Here is a 26073-nt window from a genome sequence, read left to right as displayed (position 1 = left end):
CTACTATCTCTTTTAGCAAGGGTGTTCCTATCCAAAAGAGGAACAATCTGGCTACGAGATTGGGAGTGGTGGAAGTTGATGAGCAAGAGCGGTATTTGGGGCTTCCGACTGTTCTGGGTCGCTCCAAAAAAGTTCTAACGGATATTCTAAGGGACAAGTTAACGAAGAGGTTGAACGGTTGGCGAGGGAAAATATTGTCTAGGGCGGGTAGGGAGGTTCTTATAAAGGCTGTGGCCAATTCACTCCCTACCTATGTAATGAGTATTTTTAAAATTCCCGTCAATTTTTGTGAGGAGCTCAGATCCTTGATATCGAGGTTTTGGTGGGGGCATGAGAAGGGGAAGAAGGGAATTAGCTGGGTTTCGTGGCGTAAGTTGTGTCGTTCCAAGAGCCTAGGGGGCATGGGGTTTCGCGATTTTTACTTGTTCAATATGGCACTTATAGGAAAGCAAGTCTGGCGGTTGTTAACTGAACCTAACGGTCTTTGGGCTCAAACGATGCGTGCTAAATACTACCCCGCAGGCGATGTCATGTCTGCTAACCTTGGGCATAATCCGAGTTATACGTGGCGAGGTATTATTGAGGCTCGTGAGGCTTTAAAGCATGGGTGGAGGAAACGTATTGGTGATGGGCTATCGACTCGGGTTTAGGAGGATGCGTGGCTGCCAGAGACTCAAACTGAGCGCATTGTCTCCCCGCGGGTTCAGGGACGAGAAAACATGATGGTTGCTGATCTTATGGGGGTGTAGGGAGAAGGGTGGAATGAGGAGATTTTGAGCACAGTGTTCCTTCCCTTCGAGTGTGTGCGTGTGAAGAACATTCGCCTGAGTCATTCTAGACCGGCTGATTCGTGGTATTGGAAGGAAGAACGGGAGGGGATATATACGGTTCGGTCTGCGTATCGAACATTAGCTGGGGGCCGTGAGGAGCTGGAGATAGGGGGGCTTCAAATTGGGAGCGAGAAAGATGGCTTTGGAATAGGTTATGGAAAGTCCCGGTATGGCCCCGTGTGAAGCTATTCTTTTGGCAACTCTGCAGCGAGGCTCTAGCAACACGAGCGAACATCGCTTCTCGAGTTCGAGGTGAGTCTTCTTTTTGTTCTTTATGTAATAATAATGATGAGTCGAGTCTTCATATTTTTCGAGATTATGCCTTTGCTGAGTGTGTGTGGGAGGGAATCAGTCTTGGGGATGAAGGAAATGGAGGCGGTGGTGTTCGGGACTGGGTCGAGGCTAGATGGCGTGAGCTGGGGTGTCGTGAACACGGGTTATTCATGATAGGGTGTTGGGCCATTTGGGAACACCGTAATAAGGTTGTTTTCGACGAAAGGGAAGTGGATGTTGCGTGGGTCATTCGTAGGGTGAAGGACGTCATGGATGAAATGGAAGGGGGAGGTTTTGGCGGAGATGGGCAGGGAAATGGTAGGCTGGGCAGTGAAAGAGGTGTGGCTAGGGGGGTGTGGGTGGTACCCCCACCGGAGTTTGTCAAGGTCAATGTGGACGCAGGTCTAACGGATGGCGAGGGAATGAGTGTTGGTGTGGTATGTAGGGACGAGAGGGGAGCGGTCCTATGGGGTGTTTCTCTTGTGCAGGAACAACAATGGGACTCACAAATGGCGGAAGCGGTGGCTATTTTGGAAGGAATTAATGAAGCTGCGAAGAGAGGGCATTCCAAGATTGTGATGGAGAGAGATTGTTTGCCGGTCATCGAAAGACTCAAGAAGAAGGATACGGGGCGGAGCATGTTCTCGCTAGTGTTACAGGACATTTTATTTTTATGCAATTCCTTTTCATCTGTTGTTTGGTCGTATACGAGCCGTGAAAACAATAGTGTGGCTCATTATTTAGCGCATCCTTTACCTAGAGTAGTTGGTAGATTTGTGTGGTCGGATGTTTTACCACCGGCTGCGAATAATGCGGTTTGTTTTGATTCTCGTTTAATACAGTAAGGCCCTCGGGCTTTCCCTTCAAAAAAAAAAAAATATGAGAATTACTTAGGGAGATTTATATATAATTTACATTGTTGTCATTTTTAAATGATCTTATAATATAACATTGATTGCATTTATAATTATTACTTCTATATATAACTTCTACTTGTGTTTTAATTAGGCTATTAATTAATAAGTTTTTTATAAAAATAAATTGTAAAACTGATGTAATGCCACATTATTTATGCTTTCGATATACAGTCATGTCAACCGTAGATTAAGGGATTACTATATAGTATGATGATTAAAATATCTTGAGTATATATACTTTGTACTGTATTGAAATCATCATATCTTATCTATATAAATACAGAAACATTTCCAGCAATCCTGTGAAGCCACGTCACCAAATCCAGTTTTTTTTTTTTTCCAAATAGCAGTTGTGGGGCTCATCCATTACTTTACATCTGATTTTTTTTTTTTTGGTTTATGTTGTTTATATTTTGCTTACCTTAGTTTTTATAAACAAAATATTGTATGTAAATAATACGATTCTGAAATTATGCAATACAAAATAATTATACAGTCAGAAGTTTAATTACAATAATTGACAAAAGTAAATATAATTACAACAAATTACAACAATTGGTAATTACAACAAAATATTGTATGTATATTTACTTTTGCCAATTATTGTAATTAAACTTATTGATTTCAATTTAATGTATTCTAATGATTTTAGGATAAAGTATTGTGTTAATAGAATTCAAGTTTATGTAGACTGTAACTATTGCTTGAGACGTCTCACGTACACTATGAGACGACTGCCACAATATGTAATAAAAGAAATTAATCTTTATTAGTAACAATAACTGGACTGTGAAAATGGACCGATTCACGTATAATACCCTCTTACACTATAGTTTGTGTTATGTGGAAAGTGCTTATTTTCATTTTTCTTAAGTGCTAACAAAGAGATAGATCGAGGGAGTTGTAATCCAGTGTTTCGGTAATGTAAATCAATGATATAGTTAAATTATCAACTTATAACGGATATCATTATTCTCAAAGATACAATATATATATGTTCACTCAATTAGGTCGATGGAGTGGTAATCTAGTGTCTTGATCGGGTCCGCTTAAGTTCATATATATTTGAGTTGGTGCACATATGAAATCATTTCAGAGCATATGATATCTTATATATGAGATCTTGAATTTGACTAGAACTTTATTACGAGTATATTAGAGTATTGTGTTTTAGTTTGTTAAGACGGAGCCTATGAGACCATCTTTGATATGAGTAGACTCGACCGTCTCGGCGCATATGAGACCATCTTTGATATAGTATGTTCTTTTTTTTTCTCTCTCGGTGAGATAATATTACTTTTATATATGTAGTTTGATTCATAACAAGTGTAGTATCCCAACCTCTTCATAGTAACTCATATATAAACATCCGACGATAGATGTTGAGATGTCATGTGTAATTTGGTCGATTTAGCTGTAGAGATATATTTCCATTGATAATAGTAAAAACATTACAATGCCATACTAATTAAATTTTATAAGTCTGTATTATGTGGAAAAAAAAACTTCGTAAAAACTTGAGGGTAAACACGGATATTGGTCAATCGGGTCGAGTTAGAGTGTAATGTATTTTCGGGTTAAGTACGGTTGATTCATTTGATGTTGGGTCTGATTCCAGTTTGTTTTTATGAGTCATTTTGGCCCCTTGGGGCAGACCAATTCAAGTTAGATTATTTCACGGCAATGGAGTAGAAGTGATTTTTTTCGTTAATTGGCAAAACCCCTTTTCTAAATTAGGGTTAGTAATTGATTTTCTATTTTTATATAAGTTATATCAACTGTAATGCTAAATTAATTATTTCAAGGCATTTTAAGCCCATTTAGATTACTTTTTATAAATATAATATATAATACCAACTATCATTAATTCCTCTTACCTATGAGGTGAATGCAAGGTAAGTTTGCCTAACATCTATTTATATTTCTTAGAACATTTATAGGTAGATAAAAAACTAATAAATTTTTTTTGTTCATTTTCCAAGGTGTTGCTCTTAACGAGAAATATGCGCCTTGATTTGGGAAGGTCTGATATCGAGTTGAAGAGTTTTGAAAATTTGATGGATGGATAAGAAGGTTGGAGAAGGTATAATAGAAGGAATGAGTGGGGTGAAAAAGACGATTTACATTTTGACATTGAAAGGTAATGAGTAAATAAAGTGTCAGCTGATAAGTCCATTTTATATAGACTTTATCTCCTTCTTTTAGTTCTAATATATTTGACATTATGCACTAACCTTAGTGATTTTGAGCTAATATTGTATTTCTAGTTGCATTTGCACGTTCTATCATATTTTGTAGGTACTTAAGCTTTAAAGAGCTTAATTCCACATATTTACAAGCACTAGGATACAAAGCTAAGTTGAAGAGAAGAATGGACCAATAATGAAGTAAAGCATGGACTTGCATGAGCAAATGTGGTGGATTAATTTGAGAAATGCACAACACAAGTCAAGAAATGAGCCCAAGTATAAAATCAAGTGTTAAAGCCCAAGTAGAAGAAGATGGGAGAATGCCTTGGATGCTCATCTTAAGATGCTCTTTGGATGCTAATTGTGCAATTAAGAAGGAGTTGATGGCCAACATGGAATTCTCTAGGCAATTACTCAAGTAATTAAGAGAAAATATTTGGGGTTGACCCCTTGTATTTGCTCTAAATTTTACTCCCTCATTTCCTATATAAAGGGTGTAGACTTCACCAATTTACACACACCATTCACATACACAATTTCTCATAATTCTCTCTAAATTTAGTAGTTAGTTTAGATTATCTCTTAGTTTAGTTTAGTTTAGATTTTATTTATGTTATTTACATTTTCCATTTACATTTCAAGTTATAAAACAATTCACATTTATAAGTTATTTATATTACAATTGTTGTTCTTCCATTTTCATTTCCATTTCCATATTGCAAGGTTATTTCTATTTACATTTCCATTATGTTTATCATTTTATTTGTCATTAGTTTAGTTTGCATTTACATTATGTTAGAGTAGTTTACTTTGTCTAGGGAATGAAGGGAGCCATGCATAAAAAGTATTTGTAACATGATAAACGAGGATGATATAATTTTGTCTAATTGTTTCTATCACATGTTTGCACCTCAACGTTTAATCTTTGTTTAAAGGCCTTATTCAACGATTAAGTTTGTTCATTCGTTCTAAAGTCGAGAGGCACGGAATTGAATTAGACTAAGCATGTGTAGTAGGACGACCTAGTCATGGACGAGAGTTTCTCTAGGACCTGGTCTATGGTTGACACTAATACCGTAAGGTGGGTGTCTGTAAGCCTAAACAATTACTCCCTCCCATCAAAACAAAAGGTTACATTTGACTTTATTACGCTTGCCGAGGCACGTTTTATAACGTGAATATATTTAGTTATACATTATTAAAAATTATAAAAAACTTGATATTCTTATAGCATTCATAACGATGAATCAAACAAGATCTCGCATGACTATGTTTTCTCTTATACATTACTAATAATACCAAAGATACTCTACAATTATGAATAGTGCCAAAAAGTCAAATGTAACCTTTGGTTTGGATGAGAGGGAGTAACATTTATCAACTCCTATGTTTAATATGAGCATTTACATAATTTACATGTGTGACCCGACCTCCCTAGATTATTTCTTTATCATTATTGTTTTCTTCCATAATCCAACCAACCAATCAACAAACGTTAATCTACCAAGATAAAATTCACTCCATAACAACTAATTAACAACTCCTGTCTCTTTGTGGTTCGACCCCTACGTACTACATTAATTTGTGTCTAGGGTATAAATATTATTTTTGCATAGGTGTGCGATAGCCTATCATCAGCAAAAAATATACTTTATCCATTTTAGTTTTATTGTTCAATCTTCTCATTTTTAATATCTCAAATTAACCGTATTGCATGACAAAATGATTTACAATATTGAGAGGCAAGTGTTAAGATGACTCAATAAACAAAATACAAAGTTAAGTATTTGGAAATTAGAAAAGCGAATGAATGGGAGGTGTTGATAGTGGGATGTCGTGATAGAGGATCCGAGGGGTCGCGATGGGTGGATAATTATGGGGTGGGAATCAGACAAGTTTACGAGAAGGGCTTGGGGTCCCGAATGAGGTGGGGCTGGGATGGTGATCATGTTGGAGGTACAGGGAAACGTAGGGGATGGTTGGAGCAAGAGGGGGCATGGTTGTTGGAGGACGTAGTATAGGATATGGTTTGCAAGGTGGTGGTTAAGTGTGGGTGGGGGGGAGGGGGGGGGGCTGCTGAGATATATAGGGGTTGAGAGGGACATCTTGGTCTGAGGAATTGGGTGTGGTCACTATTGCGGACGAGTATAGAGCTGGTGGGTCTCGACGTAGTCGGTTAATGATGACAAACGCTGCTTTGAGACGTCCTTGCGATGGTGAGTGAGAGAGGAAATGAGAGAAGGGGTAGAGAATTGAGAGAGCAAATAAGAGGGGTAATATGATCAAAAGTGTACAAAAATGAGTAAAATTAATCGCTTATTGCGTAAATAAACAGGTTATAAAATCTACAATAATTTTATATCCACTTTTTTTATTTCACCTCTCATAACTCATAAGTTAAAAAGTTGAGGAAAAAATGCAGAATACTTCTAATAAAACTAAGCAACATAAACTTATCAAAAATATAGGGTTAGACAAAGTACTTCTAAAATTTAATTTTTTACTAAATCCAAAAATTACGCAAGTTTTTACTTTCAATAAAACTTTTCGTCGTCACCCGTGTAATGCACGGGTTCAAAAACTAGTAGTAGTACAATCCCGTACACTTCTTTCAATCTTTCTTGAGATATAATAAAATCATTAGTCTAGATCCCGCGTAATGCATAAATGGTATATATAACATTTTTACTTTTTTATTACTTATTTCAAATTGAAATTGAAAGCAGTACATAATTACTTATTACATTCATATTTCAAATTGAAATTGAAAGCAGTACATAATTACTTATTACTTATTCGGATGCGGCTGAAATTAGAGCTCGTAGAAAACCAACATCCAAGCATAATAGCTCAAATTACATTATTCTTGGTTAACCGGCCAGTTTATCATAAAACCGCTTTATACATGACTAATTTTATTTTATTTTATTTTTTGATAAGTAAGAAAATTAGGTTGATCCTCTAGGTAGGACTAACCTATCTCATCCTTTCGAATGACTGAGGTAAATTGAAGACACCGACTTTCAAACCACCTCAAATTTATACACGACTAATTAATTTAACGAACTTCTTCATAGCCGAGCTTGGTAAACAAATCGGCACCAACACCCCTAACTCCATAAAGGGCTTACAAGGTGTAAAACGAGAAATATAACCCATATTCGGGTGGAAGTCGCTGCCTTTTAGGTGACCACCATAAACGGGTTGACCCAAACCGAAATCTAAACAATTAAGCCCTAATCGTGAATGATCAGTCACCAGAAGTCTGTCAAACTTTTTAGCATCGTCCCTCGCTAGCCTACCTTCCTCTAATGTACGAAAAGCCAATGACCTTAAGTATTCCTCAGTGAAAATGTCTTTAGCTTTTTTAACAAGATCGACAGAGTAATTAAAAGGGTTTTCGGAGAGCTCGGTTGTCGTAGCTTGAGCTGTTGGGGTGGCAATGACATTGCCGTAATATCCTTTAGGTAATGGAGGATTGTATTTTGACCGGACGTTCATGGCGAACGCTACTTTAACTCTACTCTCTTGATCAGAGTCATTGTACATCGCCATGGATCGACATCGCCATGTGTGGGCGAGGATGAGCTCGAAAGTCGATGATGTTTGAACTGATTGTTGTTGTAGGCTATCTATTTCAGCTGACCCTGAGTAACAAAACATCGACGATTTTATAATAACAATCGTCCAAAATAAACGGGATATTCTCTCGTATACCCCTGAACTTTTCCGTTGCAAAAAAACTTTTGACATCAATAAGGCTTTAAACTAACTGAAAAGGTAACGAAACCTGAAAAAGTAGCTGATTATATAAAAAAAATGTTTGGCAAATTAACTGAAAAGCTAATTGATTTTTGATGAAATAACGTAAAAAAATATGATAATTATTTAATAATATAGATTTAAGGGGTAAAAACGGAAATCAAATCAAAGCAAGTACCTGAAATCTCAAATGCTACTCTAAGTAGGATTTCATTTCAGGTAGCTTATTTGGTTAAATAAGCTATTTGCCAAACAGTGAGGATCATCTGTCCCACATTTGTGTCCCATTGTGTGTGCCACACCACTTACATTTCAAAACATCACTTGTGATAAAATAAAATATTACAATATATATACTAATTTGTTGAGGTGTTAGAAGCTAAGTGGTGTGACACTAAATGGGACAGAGGATCATCACTACTTCCAAACGTAACAAAAAAAATAAGGCACTTAAAATTTTGGTCAAATAAGTTACTTTGACCAAATCAGGTACCTGAAATGTCTTACCAAACAGAGCCTAACTCTTGGTTACAAGTTCAGAATACGATAAACCTTTTTTTTCCAAATTGACCTTCTTTAAGAGGTATTCAGTTTGAAAAAGAATTCACCGACGTCTCAATTCGTAGTCGGGAATTATGGTCGGTCAAAGTTTATTCGTTAAAAAAGTTTTGACCAACCATAACTACCGGTTACGAATTCAAAAAGCGGTGAATTTTTTTTCAAATTCAAGGCCTTGACGAGATAATTGGTTTGAAAAAAAATTATCGGTTTCTGAACTCGTAACAGAGAATTATTGTCGGTTGTTTTTCGTGAAAAACGAGCGGTGCACCTTAGAAAACGAAAAGGTTTAAGGGTATATAAGAGAATATCCCAAAATAAATAATAACATACTGTCATAAAATGATCGAAAATTATATATTAAACTCACCAAAAAAGAAACATTTGTTAACCAAGTCATTAGGTGGAGAAGGTGTATCAGTAGACTCGGAGATTTTAGAACGAACATCTTCGTGCCTTTTATGGGACGAGTTTATTGGAGCGCTATTAAGAAGGTGGCGCATCCACACGGGAGAGATCGATGGATGTTGAGCACCGCGAGCAAACTCACCTACTGCGTTCAAGAAATGTAGCAATCCAACCCCATCTGTCATGGTGTGGTTCATACGAATTGCAAATATAAACCCTCCACATTTCAATCGAGTCACCTGTTTTCAAAATGGAAAAAAAACCATGTAGTGGCGGCCGCGCCAAGATTTGAACCCAGCGGGGTAAACAAATAATAGTTTAATTTAAGAAAAACAAGAAAAAAATGGAAACTTTTAACTTAAAAACTTCGTATTTTTCATCTACGTGCTAGCGCGCATGCTAGCCCTCTTAACTCCACCACTGAAATTACTCCCTCAGTCACATTCATTTGTTATGTTGTTATGATGTACTATGAAGTAAAATACATCTATTAGAAAGGATATATGATTAGAGATATATATTAGGGAAATATTGTTAGGAGTATATTATAAGTATCATAATATCTCCGAAATATTCTAAAAATTTTACGAGTCATTGTACTATAAATACGGTGACCTCCATATTTATTAGAGAGTAGATTATAAGTATCATAATATCTCCGAAATATTCTAAAAAATTTACGAGTCATTGTACTATAAATACAGTGACCTCCATATTTATTAGAGAGTAGATTATAAGTATCATAATATCTCCGAAATATTCTAAAAATTTTACGAGTCATTGTACTATAAATACGGTGACCTAGTCGGATAGCTTACTATGTATTGTTTACAATAATGTAAGTTATTCAACCTTCTGTCAAAAAAAAAAAAATAGAGAGTAGATATAATTAGAGATGTATTAGGGAAATATTGTTACTGTATTTATATTACAATGACTCGTAATATTTATTTCGGAGATATTATGATCATACTCATACTATAAATACGGTGACATATTTCCCCCCGCATAGTCGTTCAAACGGAGACTAACAGAATCAAGGCACAAACTCAACATACTCGACTCATTATCGACTGGTTTAAGAGGCCGACTAGAAAATATACCTGAATAAGAGCCAAAGGCGAGTGCAATATTCCACTAGAGCCAGGAACATCATAAAGAAGCTCATCGGAACAAGGAAAAGGAGGGTGAATAGGTTCACCAAAGTCATCGAGAGTGACGTCAGCATCGGCCTCAATAAAGAGAACACCTTCCCCATTACACTCAACCTCCAACTTCCCTTCCCTTGTTTCCCTCAATCGACCCGCTAGAGGATAGTAAGGCACCAACGCCTTCGCTATCCCGTCTTTGATCACCTTTACCGGGTCTGATCCACTTAATACATACGGGTTTAAATTTTTGCTAGGGTTTTTGAATAACATGATTAGCGGGGTTTGCATACGAATGACATTATCTAAGTCTGATAATTCCTTAGACTCGTATGGCGTGGCCTTCGCAGGGCGTATTAGCTCTGGCGCTTGCCTCGTCACCTTGAATGTTAAGGACATGTTTGTGCCATTGATTTCAGTCATTTTTTTAAGGTCACTGTTTTGTGTCTCTGGTGCAATTTTTTTGGGCACTAAGAACTATCTTATTTATAGCCATAAATTCCTGGTTAATTAAGATTTAAGTCTGTTCTCAATTAAAACGATATTGACAATCGATTTGAGTAAAGTAAAAATAAAAGGACGATTTTGCGAAGTCTTAATTTAAAACAGTCTCAATTCAAGCAGGACCTACCAATGTTGTTAGGATCGGGATCCTACTTTGGATTGATGAGCTTTCTGGGATCGGATCGTGAAATCGTAAGATCCTACAAGTTAACTAAAATACATAATTGTATTATTAAAATAGGTTAAAATCTCGTTTTTTTTTTTTTTTTTTTTTTTTTTTTTTTTTTTGATGATGAGGGGGTTGAATCCCCCGGGTCCATGCATTCCCGCACCACCACATGGACCATGTAAGCCACTCCCCTCGGGGGCTGCAGTGGTCAAGTGATCATCGCCCCAGCTGGTAGTCGAATCCGGGACCTCTCAACTCCTGCATTGCAAGCTTCAAGGTTTAACCCGGCTACCGCTTGACTAAATCATAATATCCTACAAGTTAACTAAAATACATAATTGTGTTATTAAAATAGGTTAAAATCTCGTACTTTTTTTAAAAAAAAAAAAAAGAAAAGAAAATCAAATCTCGTACCAAAGAAAAAAAAAATCTCGTACTTAAATCTCAAAATACTATTATCTTAGCATGTGCTTACGAATTATTTAGTAACTGAAAAAATTGAAATGTTAATAATGTGGGTCGGGTGGTATAATCGTAGGATCGTACAATCGGGTTAAGATTCTACTTTAAAAAAAAATCGACATAAGTTAAATCGGAAGATCTTACAAAATTAAGATCTTACCTACAATCCGGATGGGGAGTTTAACAACAATGGGACCTACTCATTTATAATTGGAGAAATTTCTTATATACAATTATCTTCTAATCATCAAAGTCATTCATCATTATATTCATAGCTCCATTATGTTGACTAAGATTGCCACAACGTATCGTCTCATATTTATCTTTCGATGTTTGATGACCTCCTAAACTCAATGTACCGGATTTACGGATACCAAGCTCACGAGTTACGACTTACGACACCTTGAGGACACGCCATTTTGCAGCTACATTTTATAATGATTAGTGGTCATTGTTGTTAAGTCTTCCTTAAGACGGTCTTAACTTAAGACAGGAAAATATCAATGTACACGCTATCACCGGTGGCCACTGGGCGCATACCGTTGCCGGTAGTCCGTGTCCATGCGTTGTAGCCGTCGCACATTGGTGTTCTCCCAATACCTATCTCTCTCTTCTAAATTAGTTTAATTAGGGTTGTCTTTGAAATGAGAGGGGTAAAGTCGAAAAAGACGAAAAATTAGTGCGGGATTTAGTAAAATAGTGTGCTGGATTTAGCAAGTCCCTTGAATTATTGTCACTTTTTAACACTAAACAGATGGTAACATTTTATCATGGAATATTTACATTTTATCGTGAAATTTTCAAATTTTCTGTCTTAATTTCAGACAGAAAAGACCGATCTGAAATGAGAATTTGTCAAATATGCAAGAAAAGGGTTAGAACTTATTAAGACTCACCAAAGAAGAATGACTTGTGAACCATGGGACGGATGTCATTAGACTCGTCGCACACACTAAGGTGTCTACCGTGGGACGAATGTGGAGTACTAAGAAGGTGACGCATCCAGACAGGTGAAATCGATGGGTGTTTGGGCTTCATTTGATAGCTCAAGTACCGCGTTTAAGAATGGTACTAATCTAATCCCACGCCCGTCATTGTGTGATTTAGTCGAGGATGTAGTTTTAATTACCTCGCAAGTGAACGAGATTCGTTGCACTAATTGAGGGTCGAATCCACAAGGAGCATGGGTGAGTATTAATCGTTTTAATTCTTATGTATAGCTAAGTCAAACAACACATTGAGTGGTTGATTATCTAATTAAACTAGAGTAAATAACAAGTAAATGAAATTAACTAATGCAAATACTAAAGGATAAAAGCAAGTTAATAAGATGCAGTTTTACTCGATTAAATTAAAGCCTAGGGCACGATTAAGGCATTAATTAAGCTACCAACATTCGTAATCACCATATTAGTTCCGTCAATTAGTCATCTTGATTAAGCTACCAACATTCGTAATCACCAACCTTTCACGTAACCTAATTAAACTCGTATTTGCCCAACTCATTCGTCAATTAGTCATCTTGATTAAGCTGTCAACTCGATTAAGGCATTAAGCTACCAACATACTCGCACGTTCACCACCACAACAACAACAACAACAACAGAACCTTAGTTCCAAAATGATTTAGGGTCGACTGACATGAATCGTCATGTTATCTTGCATAGGTTACTACGTTTTGCTTTGATGGCCAACCAATGTTGATTTGAATGGAGCATATGGTGCTTGAACAAACAGAAAGTAGTTCTGGTAATAAATTGACAGTAACCAAGGATTCGGGTCGTGTTTAATAATCACAGAGACATTCATTTTAAGCTTATAAAACTGGACTGCACAGTAGTCCACATTTTCACAGCTGCAGTATGTTGACTAAGATTGTGAAAATGCACCTCAAATTTATCTTTCGGTGTTTAGTTTAGCCTCCTGAAACTCGATGTGCCGAAATTACAGATGCCAAGCTTATTTTGTAGCTATATTTATTACTTAGGTACGAAAAATTCGGTTTCTGAGAGGGACACAAACTCGGTAGTGTTGCCTGTTGAGTAGCTGCATTCAGTTTGGACTCAAAAATATATAAATAAAAAACGCCGTTGCCGGGGATCGAACCCGGGTCACCCGCGTGACAGGCGGGAATACTCACCACTATACTACAACGACCTTGTTGTTCTCAAAAGCGCTATGTTACGATATAAACCAAACCGTATAAAACACAGAACGAAAAAAGACAGTGATGAGGATCGGAAAATTGAACCCGACGTGAATCGAACACGCAACCTTCTGATCTGGAGTCAGACGCGCTACCATTGCGCCACGGATTCTCTTGTTGTTAACTTACTTTGCTGTTTATTCCTAAGCCGTCTATCTCTTTCGTTTTATTTGCTCACTCCTTATGCACCCTTCTTCTCGTTCAATATTTATCATTGTTTGAAATATGTAACGGAAATTTTAATTAATGATAGGAGTAATTAATTAACTATTGATCGAGATGCAAAAAGTAATAACTAATAACTATGTTAAACTCTTCTTTTAACGGTCACCGTTGATGAGACAGTGTTATGATGAGGGTGGTTTTATAAGTCCTTTAAAAGTTTGAAAGTAATAATTTAAAACTTTACCTATTTTGGAGTACTTCTCTGTTTTGTTGTGAGGTTAATAATAAGATTTTCTCTTGTAAGAATTTTTTTTTGATGAATTCTCTTGTAAGGATTTTGATTCAATTCACTTTGGTGCGAATAAATTTTACTCTTTTAATTTAATTTATTTTTACGAGTAGATAAAATTAGCGGTTTTGTACTTGAGAGAGAGAGAGAGATTTATTAGCCATGGAGATTAAGAATTATATTGTCGTTTGGTACTCCGTCGTGTTCTAAATGTATAAGAATTAGTTTTCTCGTGATTCTGCACATTACATTACATGAATATAAAAACCTAAAGTATTTAATTAAACATCATGAATAACAAATTTCCACACAGATTCTCAATTACCTAGCGCCCCATAAGCAAGTAATTTCGCTCGGCGCCAAATACACCAAACAAGCAATTATCTATGAAATCGTGAGGAAACATGTGTGGCCAAAGGCCACCCATGAACATTAAGACTCCTAATAGTTTATGTATATGTACTTTGTATACAGATAGTTCATGTGCTCATCAGTAAATGAAGAATAGATAATGCAAAAATTATTTCAAGAGCAATAGTACTACCCCTTTGCAACAAAATTTGTTGCTTTGTGACTCGTTTTAAACCAAAAGAAACAGTCCAATGAATGGTTGACAATTGAACGCATTTCATCGCTTTTTGAAGTGTCATACCAGCGGGCCTAACTTTCAAGCCTTATATCTCAAGTTATACTCGTGCAAATCCTTTGATTCTTATGTCATTGGAAAGCTTAAGGTCTTAAATAGATCGTGGATTTTGAATCACCGCAATATCAGCTTTATAGTTTGAGATATGACCGATGCAAACAGCCTATGCGTTTTTGGACAGCTTCTGACCTATCAGCGCTAAAAGTTGAATAACTCGAGATTTATTATTGCTTAAGGGTGATTCTTTTTGGAGGTGAACGTTAACTTCATTAGATTTTCAACGAGCTATCAGGGGCATTGAGATTCATTCGGAGCTAAGAGATATGCCTCCTACAAGATGCGAATGAATTCCTGAGATGTTCTCGAACCCGGTTTTGGTCCATCTTTTATTTTGAGGTCCAAGAGCTTCACAAATGCTTAAGTCATGAAGCCAAAGCCTAGTATGGATTATTTGGATAGTTTTAAGCAACTTTGTCTAGGATCTTTTGTCCTAAAAATGCAGGATTCAAAAAGTAGCTTAAGGACACATTTTGTCTATTAAATTTAGGCTGTTTTAGAGAGTGGGTGCAATGTCGCTTTCAACTTCCTTCTTCTGGCTAAACAAGAGCTGGACACGACTTGAGAGTCCCCCTAAACTCTTGTTATTGAAGATTTGCAGCTGCCAAGGGTCATTCTCCTAAGGCTTACACATCTTATTTGACCTTTTGCAAGCAAACAAATCTGAACTCACTTTATTACTCTTTACTTTATGCATTATTGTTTTCTAGTCTTTGTATTCAGTTTGTGTAAGATAAAATAGTTGTTTGTTGTACTCATTGTAGAGTAATTCGTGGCCCTTAGATGCAGCCTAGATCGAATGGCTAAGATCAAAGCCTTGGTCCCTGTATAAATCAAGCACCTATCCTTGTAACAATCAGATTTGAATGAATTAAAAACACAAGTTATAAGCTTTACTTTCTACTTAAAATCTTCTTTGCTTAGTGCTTGAAGACGTTCCTTTGCTTAGTGCTTGGAGTTGGGTGAACCCTTTGCTTAGTACTTGAGCTAATCCTTAGGCTTAATTTATTGCTTCGTGTTCGGATTAAGTCATATCTTGTTTCTTTCCTTGCATTTCAGTCACTTTAACAACCTGTTTTCGTGTCATTTTCGAGGCTAAAACTTCAACCCTTGAGTTTTAGTCCACCCTTCTCCCATCTCTCACTGTCTCTTACATTTCTCTCGTATCGTCGTGGTCCATCACTTATTAGCCATGGCCAGTCCCAAATGTCCGGTCACGTGTGACCCGATAACATTGTACATCTTAACCATTGTTCTCGGCGATTAATAGCGTAATATTTGCAAAAATTGATTAATAACGTCAATTTTTTTTTTTACTATCGTTAGTTTTGATTAATAATAACGTAAGAGTTGTATAATTCGTCAAATTAATCTGTTTCATTAATTAATAAACTACATTAATTTAATTTCAATTGAGTTGGTTTGCTAACCCCACTACTATCATTGATTAAATTCGTAAGATGTGAAATTGTGCAGCATTGTTCATTCGCTTTCGAAACAACGAAGTCATGAATCTATCTTTACTATTCTCTTACCTTCATCACCAATTGTTAGCTGAAAATCAAGGTTGAGATTAATACGTTTAGACAAGGGAAGAGACTTGCTATTCTCTTACCTTCATCACCAATTCTCTTACCTTCTGGTGAAGTTGTAGGTACGCTGGTGCGTCGTTGGAGTTGAGGGGCACTTCTGGTGCTAGAGGCGATCGCCGATATGAGACGTCGCCGGCGACGCGTGGTTGGCGTGGAGTAGACAGATTGTTTTAGACAAGGGAAGAGACAATTAACTTTGCTATTAAGGAGAGAAAATCTAAAACATGAAACAATTTCACAAAATAATACTATCTTAATAAAAATAATATTTTAAAAAAAATATAAATAATTATGGTATATATAGTAGTAATTTCGGAAAGGAAAATGAGATAGCGACACCTCGTGTTACTCGGTTTGAGTAACACCCATGGCATAATTGTAATTTACTTCATATTTGTGGTTTTTTTTTTAAGTTTTAAAATTATAAATTGATTAATATACAAAAGGGTATTGTTGGAATTTTATGTCAAGCTACAACTACTTAACTGAATACTAAAAATAAGGAGGGTAGTTAAATTGGATTTTATAGATGTGATGCCCTACGAGCTAGGTAGGTTAATTTCCTCTCGATCTATTTGGATCGGACTCGTCAATGGCGTGGTACTTTATGTATACTTGCAAATTTGCAAAACAAAATTTGCACTAATTTAAGTATGAATGTCAACTGGGTAAAGTATGAATGTATATGCATGTGTCGTCCACTTGCCCCAATTCATTCATCTTACATTACTAGTTCATCGTCATTAACAATTGCATGAACTATTTCTATCAAAATACAATAAAATCATAAAATGTAAATTATATTAATCATATCCGGTGAATTTCACTAGTCATGACTCGTGAATGATAATGTGTTTGATTATTTCTATAATTATCAATATTGATTCAATAATGACTGATTGTGTCTTCGAACTTCAACCATAATTTATAAATGCAAACTTTAATTACATATTTACCCTTTGTGCTTTTGGCCCAAAATCTAGATATTCAAATTATCTTTATATTAATTTTATTATTTTAATTAGGGTGTTACTCAAATTCGGTAACACCGGGTGTCGCCCTTTTAAATGGGTTATGCTCATTCATGGACATGATTTACTCAATCATGGACATAAATGACTATTATACCCTTGTCATTTCTACACCCTCGTTTACCATTTTGTTGTATAATCACTAAATCCTCTCAAATTGATCAATCCAATCCGATCCCATAAATAAATCACCAACCGTCCTCCACCGCCGCACCACCCAATCGATCGGACCTCCACGTCTCTCCTCTCCCATTAAGATTGAACCTCTTTCATTACTTTGCAGTGGAAAGAATGATGATGAGAGATCGATGTGTTCCTCATTAGATGCATAGAGCGATGACGATAATATGTTGCAGACCAGAACTATGATTAGCAGTCATAATATTAATATAATCCGTATCTATTACTACTATTATTATTTGTATCTCTATGGATTCACGTACCCCTCATTCAATCAACAGGATATTGAGAGCACAGAATGTTGTAGTCCCACGGAAGATAACCATTATTTGAACTCCCCAACAAGAAGAAATATACTTTCATTGACAAAAAAATCATTAAACCCTAATTTCATTACTCTAAATTGATTTAATTTCCCCAATTTGATATATCATAGTAAATAAAGTTAATAAATTATAGTTATTACTTAATCGACATGAGAAATATCGTCCTTAATTGAGTAATTTGATGGATTTTGGGAGGGAGAGAATTAGAGAGTTTTTTTGGGAGAAAGGGTAAGGTATGGAAAAATAATGGTAAAAAGTCCATAAAAGAGTAATGTTTGTCCATGAATGAGCAACTACGTTTTAAATTTGAAATTGCATTTCTGAATTTTGGCTTCCAAATTTTGACAAAATCAAACTTAAAAAATATTCTATCTCATATTCCACCAATGCCACATGTCGTAACTTTACTCACAGCGTATATAAGATTCTATACACCGAGTGTAACCGTAACCTTTTCGGGGAGAACATGGGTTTAGTCTAGGTTATTTACCACTATTATATACTATTATTACTAGTTTGGATGCCCGTGCGTTGCAACGGGGTAATTAACTTAGTAAAAAAAAATTGGTTATAAGGTCTTAATATTTATTTACATCTTATGTCTAATCATTTATTTAGATATGATCAAAAGTCAAAACATCTTATTTAAGAGACGCAAAAAACGCTAGGTTGATACCTAAGTTCCAAGGATGTCTCATATTTATAATCATAAGACCACTACACCTTATGTTAATCTTTCGATGTGGGACAATTCTATTATTTTTATATAATCCTACATTATTTTTTAATGTGGGACATATAACATACTAAGAAGTACATATTTTTATATATGTACAAATTAAATGAAATCTATACGCTAATGATATTATTTTTACCACGAATCAGATTATGTTATTTCATAATTTTCTTTTGCCAAATGAAATGTAAAATTTTTTATATAAAAATTATAAACATCACTTGAATATAATATAGGAAATAAATATTATAATAATTAAAAGATTCTCCACTTTATTTTCTACATCAAAAAATATTATTTATGATACTTTCCTAAATTAATTTTTAAGGTCACCCCACCTTATGATATTTTTTTAATGTGAGACAATTCAACTATTTATATGTAGTATATTTACCGCACTTACATTATTTTTCAATGTGGGACAAATAACACACGAAAAAGTACACCATCTTTTTTGCACCTATTTCGAAATCTAACCCGATTTAATAATGAGAAAATATTATTCTATCTATTTATATTCGTACGTTTTTTTCCATTTTTTGTCATAATTAAAATATGTACAAAGGATATGATTTAAATTACATTTTTTTTTCTAACACGACTTTTAAGATGTAATTGAGGGAGCAATAAAATGTATAAACAAATGCAAAATATTTTCTTTTTCTTGTGCGATTTTGATTAATGGTTAAAAATTATGATTTGTTTTAGTTACTCAAATGTAATGAGGCGTAATAATTACCTATATTTCAAAGTTAAAAAGATTTAGTTCTACTATTTATCAAAGTAAAAAAGCTCATTATTGATTTGTTTGTGGATTCAAGATCTTTTTACGCAGCACTTGATTGAATTATAATTCATAAATTTTCTATTTTATTGCAGAGATTATCATTATATATTTATATGACACATTAATAACCAATTTATGTATATTTAGCACCCATTTTATTTTTTAATTATGATTTTGTCTTAAATAAAGTTATTATACTATCGATTGTCTTAAAATAAACATTATAATATCACTATTATAGTAACATATAATCGCTTTTATAAATATCTACGTGATTAATATTTGTATGGTATTGTTGTAACTAAGGTTTGCCGTTAATACAAATTTTATAAGAACTCTCTAAGATAATTTTTAAGCGATTCAAAAGATTTTGGGTTGAAACCCCTAAGTTTCAAATATGACTCATATTTATAATCATGTGATACCTCACCTCGTGACAATCTTCTAATGTAGGAAAATTCAACTATTTATATGTAGTATATTTACCACACCTACATTATTTTTCAATGTGGGACAAACAATATACTTAGAAATACACCATCTTTTTCGGACCTAATTCGACATATAACCCAGTTTAATAATAATAAGGAAATACTATACTATTTATTAATATTTGTATAGTACATTTTTTTAACTTCTTATCGTAATTTAAATATGTGCAAATAATATGATACTATATTCTAATGCTAACATTTATTTACCACGAATCTAATTATTTAATTTTTCAAAAAAAAAAATTATGTTGCTTTTTTGCTAAATGAGATGTATAAGTTTTTATATAAAAATTATAAACATCACTTGGACATAATATAAAAAATATATATATATCATATCGTGGAGATAATGATATAAACTCTTAAGAGCTCTCCAAGACAATGTTTAAGAGACTCAAAAGGTTTTCGGTAGGTATTTAGGTTCTAAGGATGCCTTCTATTTATAATCATATGATCACCCACCTTATGTTAAACTTTCGATGTGGGACAATTCTATTATTTATACGTAATATATTCACCAAACCAACATATTTTTCAATGTGGGACAAATAACATACTTAGAAATACACCACCTTTTTCGCACATAATTCGACATCTAACTCGGGTTAATAATAATGAGCAAATACTATACTCTCTCGATTCAAGACCAAATACAACATTTTTTTTACACTATTCATGAACGAATAGAATCTTTACGATTCCTTGCAATATGTAAGACAAAATATGGTCATGTGGGATCTTATTTGATTCACCTATAAAGTACAATGAGAATATCAAATTTTTAAATTTTTTATAATGTAAACTTAAAGATATTACGTTGTAATTTGTGTCTTGGTAAGTGTGTAAATGAAAATGTATTTGGGATTAAATGGAGGGAGTACTATTTATTAATATTCGTACTTTTTTTTATAATACTTTTTTGGCAAATGAGACGTATAAGTTTTTATATAAAGATTAAAAATATCACTTGAATATAATACATAATGTAGAAAAAATATGTATATATCATACTGTGAAGAGCTCTCCAAAACAATACTTAAGAGACTTAAAAGGTTTTTGGTTGGTATATACTATATAGGTTCCAATGATGACTCCTATTTATAATTATAGGATCACCCACCTTATGTTAATCTTTCGATGTGGGACAATTCTATAATTTATACGTAATATAATCACCATACTAACATTGTTTTTCAATGTGGGACATATAACATATTAAAAAGAAGTACACCATCTTTAATACTCGTATGTGCCAATCATATGAAATTTACACCCTAATGAAAGCATTTTTTACCACGAATATAATTATATTATCTTCATAATTTTTATAACAACATTTTTTTGTCAAATGAAATGTCAAAGTTTTTATATAAAAATTAGAAACTTCTCATGAATATAAAATAGGAAATATAGATATTATAATAATTAAAAGATTCTCCAATTTATTTTTTATGTGGAAAATATTATTTATGAAATAATTTAATTTTTGATGATGTGGACGCTCTAGACTCGCTCGAAAAAACTCTCTTTTATATATATATATATATATATATATATATATAAAGATTATTATTATATTATTAAGTATATTTAGCAAGTCTATACGGAGTATTATTACGTAAGTCCATGTGAAAAAAAGGTTTTTCTATCATGTGATTGTGCCCACTAGGCACGTGATAAGAAACCAAAAATAGAAATATTTAAAGCTATTTTTATGGGAAAAGGGGTAAAAGTGTTTGCCTATTTTAAATTTCCCATGAAAATAGCTTTAATTATCAACCCTAGTCATGGTAGTTGACGACTTGACGGAGTAATAGATTACTGTGTTGAAACAATTAGTAAGAGATAATGAACGTAGATCTTGGAGTAAATAAAGATTGAATAACCATTTAAAAAATGTGGTGTTGTTTACTATTCATTGCATTTTTTTTATTTTTTTTGACGAGGGGGTTGAGTCCCCCCGGGCTCATGCATTCCCGCACCACCACATGGACCATGTAAGCCACCCCCTTTAGGGGCTGCAGTGGCCAAGTGATCATCGCCCTTACTTCACTCAAACAATAACTCGAATAATAGTGTATACAATACGGTATGGTTTATCACCTCATCCCCCAACCATGAGGTTGTGGGTTCGATCTTTGTCCATATAAATGGAATAAATCTTTAATCAGTCATGTACCTTTTCAGCAGAGCACTCGCATCGAGGACATTATAAATAATTGTCAACGATAAAAGCAGATCTCAAAGAGAACCAACATTGGAGTGTAATAGCGAACAGTTATATTATTTAGAGTGACTATTTATCATAAAACCGTTTCATACAAGACTAATCAACTTAACAAACTTCTTCATAGCCGAGCGTGGCAAACAAATGGGAACCAAAGCCCCTGACTTCCCAAGGTGGTTAAAAGGTGCAAAACAAGTAGCATATCCCAAATACCGGCCAAAGGCGCTGCCTCTTGCGAACCCACCATAAACAGGTCGACCCCAACCGAAATCCAAACAATTAAACCCAATTCGTCTATGATCAGATACCGTAAGTCTACTGACTGCCATACGATTTGCCAAGGACTTCAAGTATTCCTCATTGTCATTGACATTTTCTTTAGTTCTTTTCACAAGATCAACGGTGTATTGAAAAGGGTTTTCAGAGAGCTCGGCTATCGTGGCTTGTGCTGTCGGGGCGGCAATAACATTGCCATAATATCCTGCTGGTAATGAAGGGTTGTATTTTGACCGGGTGTTCATGGCGAACCTTAGTTGAACTATCTCTTGAGGATCGTTGTACAAGGCCATGGTATGGCATCGCCATAGGTGGGCGATTATGAGCTCGAATGTTGTTGATGGCGGAATTATTGATTGTTGTAGGCTAGCCATTTCCGTCGACCCTGAGTAATAAATACAACATCGACTATAGTTAAAATGATCACTATTGTTAGGACGTCACTGGCTGTACGCCTGTTCTGAGTTTTAATATCACCTTCTCACACTTCTCACGCACATTATATAGACCCCACACGTGGGACAGAAAACTTTAATTTTTTAAATACGGTAAAGAATTCTGAAAATAAAGTGTTAAAACGTAAGCTCACCGAAAAAGAAAGACTTGTGAACCAAATCACCAAGTGGGAAAGCAATACGATTAAACTCGTAGCTCACATCTTGCCCACTACCCTGGGACGGGCCTGGTGAGTTAATAAGAAGGTGACGCATCCATACGGGTGAAATTGATGGGCGTTTGGCACCACCCGCAAGCTCAATTACTGCATTTAAGAATTGTACTAATCCAATCTCATCTGTCATTGTGTGGTTTTGACGAAGTGCCAATATAAACCCTCCACATTTCAATCGGGTCACCTGCTTTCAAAATGGAAAAAGATAATTGCATACTGGTGTTAATGTATGTTCTTTAACGTGTCATGTCTCAATTATTTGTTTACCATTACATTTTTGTGAGAGATATTTAAAATAAATATAAACAAATGATTGAAACAAGCTGGGTATAGTGAGAACCGTGAGAACTCCACCTTATGGATTTTTTTTTTTTTAAATAACGACATATTTGGATTCGGTATAGAATGTTATGGCTAGATAACATATTTCTTGGTCTAAAAAGTACAAGTTATTGACGAAAATCGAGACGAAAAAACATTTTATTAATTTGCATGCACCTACTACTCATTTTCATGTATCTAAAAATTTTCATGCACCTAGAACTCGTTTTTGTGCACCTAGAGCCTGATATTTCCATACACCTAGTAATCATTTTCATGCATGTAACAATTTTCATGCACCTAGTATTCATTTTCGTGCTTCTATAGTCATTTTAGTATACTTGTATTTTTGTACATTACGTTTATATTTTGTTAATAAAATCACTAAATTTTGTTTAGCTATACTAAAAATGTATTTGAATAAACTAAACTAAGGGTAAATTATCCATTAAAACTTTCGGAACAAGATTTGATGATGATTTATTAAGGGTTCTCACGGTTCTCATTATGTTAGTGGTTCTCACCGGATCCTGACCCTATATAATTGACAACCCCAACACGTAACCCAAAATCGTATTTGTCGACCAGTTTGACAGGACTACTACCTGAATGAGAAGCAAAGGCGAGTGCAAGATATCAAGAGGGTCACGAACATCATATAGAAGCTCATCAGAGCACGCAAAAGGAGGATGAAGTGGTTCACCAAAGTCATCAAGAGTGACATCAGCATCGGCCTCAATGAAGAGAACACCCTCTTCATTACACTCAACCACCAGCTTCCCCTCGCTCGTCTCTCTCAACCGCCCTACCAACGGATAGTACCATACCAACGCCTTAGCTATTGCGTCCTTGATCACCTTTACCGGGTCAGATCCCCTCAAATAATACAAGTTTATATTACTAGTAGGGTTCCTGTAAAACATGATTAACGGGACAAGATAACGAACGTCTTTACTATTATCCAAGTCTGATAATTCCTTGGACTCATATGGTGTGGGACTTGCAGGGCAGATTAGCTCCGGCGCCTGCCTTGTTACCTTGAATGTTAAGGTTGTGTTTGTACCAATGATTTCTGTCATTTTTGTATGTCAGTTTTTTTCTTTCTTGGGTTCAATTTGTTCTCATTGAGATACTATAAGCCAAAGGGTACTTAGTAGTTAGTTCTATATATTTTATTTAGGGATATTCTACATGGTACTCCTTAATTTTTCGACTTTCTTCACGGTACCCCTACACTTTTTAAAACATACATGGTACCCCTAATTGTTGTCATTATCACTAAGTGTACCCCTAAACTTTATTTTCCATCAATTAAACTCAGTTTTAGGCATTAGGTAATGACTTGGACACGTAACCAAACTTGTCATTTATTATCCCATGACATAAGGACTCTATTAAGCTCAATATTTATCTCGATCCTAATATTTATTGATATATATGGGCCAAAAAAAATTTGACGGAAAATTTATTGATTCCTTGCCAAATTATCACGTCCAAAGATGGATATTGAGCCTAATAGTGTCCTTATGTCATGGGATGATAAATGACAAGCTTGATTACGCATCTAAGTAATCACTTAACGCCTAAAATTGAGTTTAATTGACGGAAAATAAAGTTTAGGGGTACACTTAGATTTTGACTAAATATATAATGTCATTTTCAGGCGGAAGAAAGATTTCTTTTAGATTAAAGAAAAATTTCTTTCTCGTATCAAGAAAGATTTTGAGTTTAATTGACGGAAAATGACATTATAGATTTTGACTAAATATATTTAGTCAAATTCAGCGTACTCAAAAGCCGCCACCAGTTTCAGAATATCCTCTAATCAACAACGTCAAATTAAGCCTACACAACTTTAAAACAAAAGAGTGAGACTTTGCTATAAAACCAGGAATCGGATTAGGCGAAAAGAATTGATAGACATAATTCGAATGGACCATAAGGTGCTTGAACAAACAGATACTCCTAGTAGTTATTGTAAGAAGTTGACAGTAACCAAGGCGGGAATACTTACCACTATACTACACATGCCCGTTTCTGAGTTTCTCGGGGCCCTATTCAAAACTATAAATTGGGGCCCATTGAAAAAAAATTCAATGTGTAATAGTTTTTCATTTTTAAAAAAAAACAGACCATATCAATTCTATTAGTAATACGTTACACGTGATAGATTTGTAGTGAAGATTAAGCGGTGGTGGAAAAGAGATTTTTTTTTAATTGGTGGCCGGATTTGTTAGCGACCAGTTTATTGACCGAAGGATAGTGCCCATAATTTAGAATGGGTTTACTGCAATTCTTTAGTGCAGCGGAAGATGGCATTGTATGTGGGTTTTGGGCGGAGCCATGCTGGGTTTGAGGTGGGTTGTTTTGTTTTCGCCCAAAAATAAGATTTTCCTAAGGGGATGTGGCCGAATTTTACCCGTGACTAAAGGGTTGGTTGTCAATTTTAGTAGTGAGATGATGCAATTTTAGTGTTAATTTGGTAGAGAGGTTGATGGCCTATAATTTTGCTGCAATTCTTGATGTTGCAGAAAGAGGAGTGAGGGAGGTCGGTGGTGTTATCGGAAAATGATTTAACTCTTGAGGCGTTTAAGCTTTTATCAAGAGTACGAGGCTCTAAGAACATATTAGAAACCATCTGTTGAGTTTATGGATTCAAGTACCTAAGAGGGGGAGGGGGTGAATTAGGTACTCTTTTTAAAATTTTAACTTCAACTTTATTGGATTAAAGTAAGTTAAGTGAACAAAAGAGTTTAGAGGATACTTTGAATAATATTGAAAGATTGAACAAGTATCACGATGAATGTTTTTCAAGTATGAAAGCAACAATCGTTCGATTTCGTATCTATT

The 26073-nt window shown here is 34.8% G+C and overlaps 2 protein-coding genes and 2 non-coding genes across 5 annotated transcripts; all 4 read right to left on the bottom strand.

Annotated features, from left to right (window-relative positions):
* Positions 1-6927: 6927 nt before the first annotated feature.
* Positions 6928-10561, bottom strand: LOC141592956 (benzyl alcohol O-benzoyltransferase-like). Of its 2 annotated transcripts, XM_074413860.1 has the most exons (4): positions 10041-10561; positions 8900-9176; positions 7242-7856; positions 6928-7189 (listed from the first exon to the last, which is right to left on the bottom strand). In XM_074413860.1, exons 1-3 carry the CDS (start codon positions 10506-10508, stop codon positions 7249-7251), a joined length of 1353 nt encoding a protein of 450 aa, XP_074269961.1. In that variant the 5' UTR covers positions 10509-10561; the 3' UTR covers positions 6928-7189; positions 7242-7248. The 2 variants fall into 2 exon arrangements, with proteins under 2 accessions (XP_074269961.1, XP_074269960.1); XM_074413859.1 differs by having other exon boundaries at positions 6928-7856.
* A 2744-nt stretch (positions 10562-13305) lies between these two features.
* On the bottom strand, positions 13306-13377 carry TRNAD-GUC (transfer RNA aspartic acid (anticodon GUC)). Its single transcript has one exon. It is a non-coding gene; the product is annotated as a tRNA-Asp (tRNA).
* Positions 13378-13466: 89 nt separating this feature from the next.
* TRNAW-CCA (transfer RNA tryptophan (anticodon CCA)) lies at positions 13467-13538 on the bottom strand. Its single transcript has one exon. It is a non-coding gene; the product is annotated as a tRNA-Trp (tRNA).
* Positions 13539-21994: 8456 nt separating this feature from the next.
* On the bottom strand, positions 21995-24369 carry LOC141592955 (benzyl alcohol O-benzoyltransferase-like). The gene is made up of 3 exons (XM_074413858.1): positions 23829-24369; positions 22822-23086; positions 21995-22617 (listed from the first exon to the last, which is right to left on the bottom strand). The coding sequence occupies exons 1-3, from the start codon at positions 24300-24302 to the stop codon at positions 22046-22048; spliced, it is 1311 nt and encodes a 436-aa protein (XP_074269959.1). The 5' UTR covers positions 24303-24369; the 3' UTR covers positions 21995-22045.
* Positions 24370-26073: the final 1704 nt, after the last annotated feature.

This window comes from Silene latifolia, chromosome 7 (genome assembly GCF_048544455.1).
Source record: "Silene latifolia isolate original U9 population chromosome 7, ASM4854445v1, whole genome shotgun sequence".
NCBI lineage: Eukaryota > Viridiplantae > Streptophyta > Magnoliopsida > Caryophyllales > Caryophyllaceae > Silene > Silene latifolia.
The sequence above is the reverse complement of the archived record's forward strand: the minus strand, read 5'-3'. Positions and strand labels throughout refer to the sequence as shown.

Coding starts and splice junctions, on each gene's coding strand:
- LOC141592956 (XM_074413859.1), bottom strand. CDS start 10,508: ATGACTGAAATCAATGGCACAAACATGTCCTTAACATTCAAGGTGACG. Junction 9,177..10,040: donor CGCCTTTGGCTCTTATTCAG/GTATATTTTCTA, acceptor TTTTGAAAACAG/GTGACTCGATTGAAATGTGG. Junction 7,857..8,899: donor TAACAAATGTTTCTTTTTTG/GTGAGTTTAATA, acceptor TTTGTTACTCAG/GGTCAGCTGAAATAGATAGC.
- LOC141592955 (XM_074413858.1), bottom strand. CDS start 24,302: ATGACAGAAATCATTGGTACAAACACAACCTTAACATTCAAGGTAACA. Junction 23,087..23,828: donor CGCCTTTGCTTCTCATTCAG/GTAGTAGTCCTG, acceptor TTTTGAAAGCAG/GTGACCCGATTGAAATGTGG. Junction 22,618..22,821: donor TCACAAGTCTTTCTTTTTCG/GTGAGCTTACGT, acceptor TTTATTACTCAG/GGTCGACGGAAATGGCTAGC.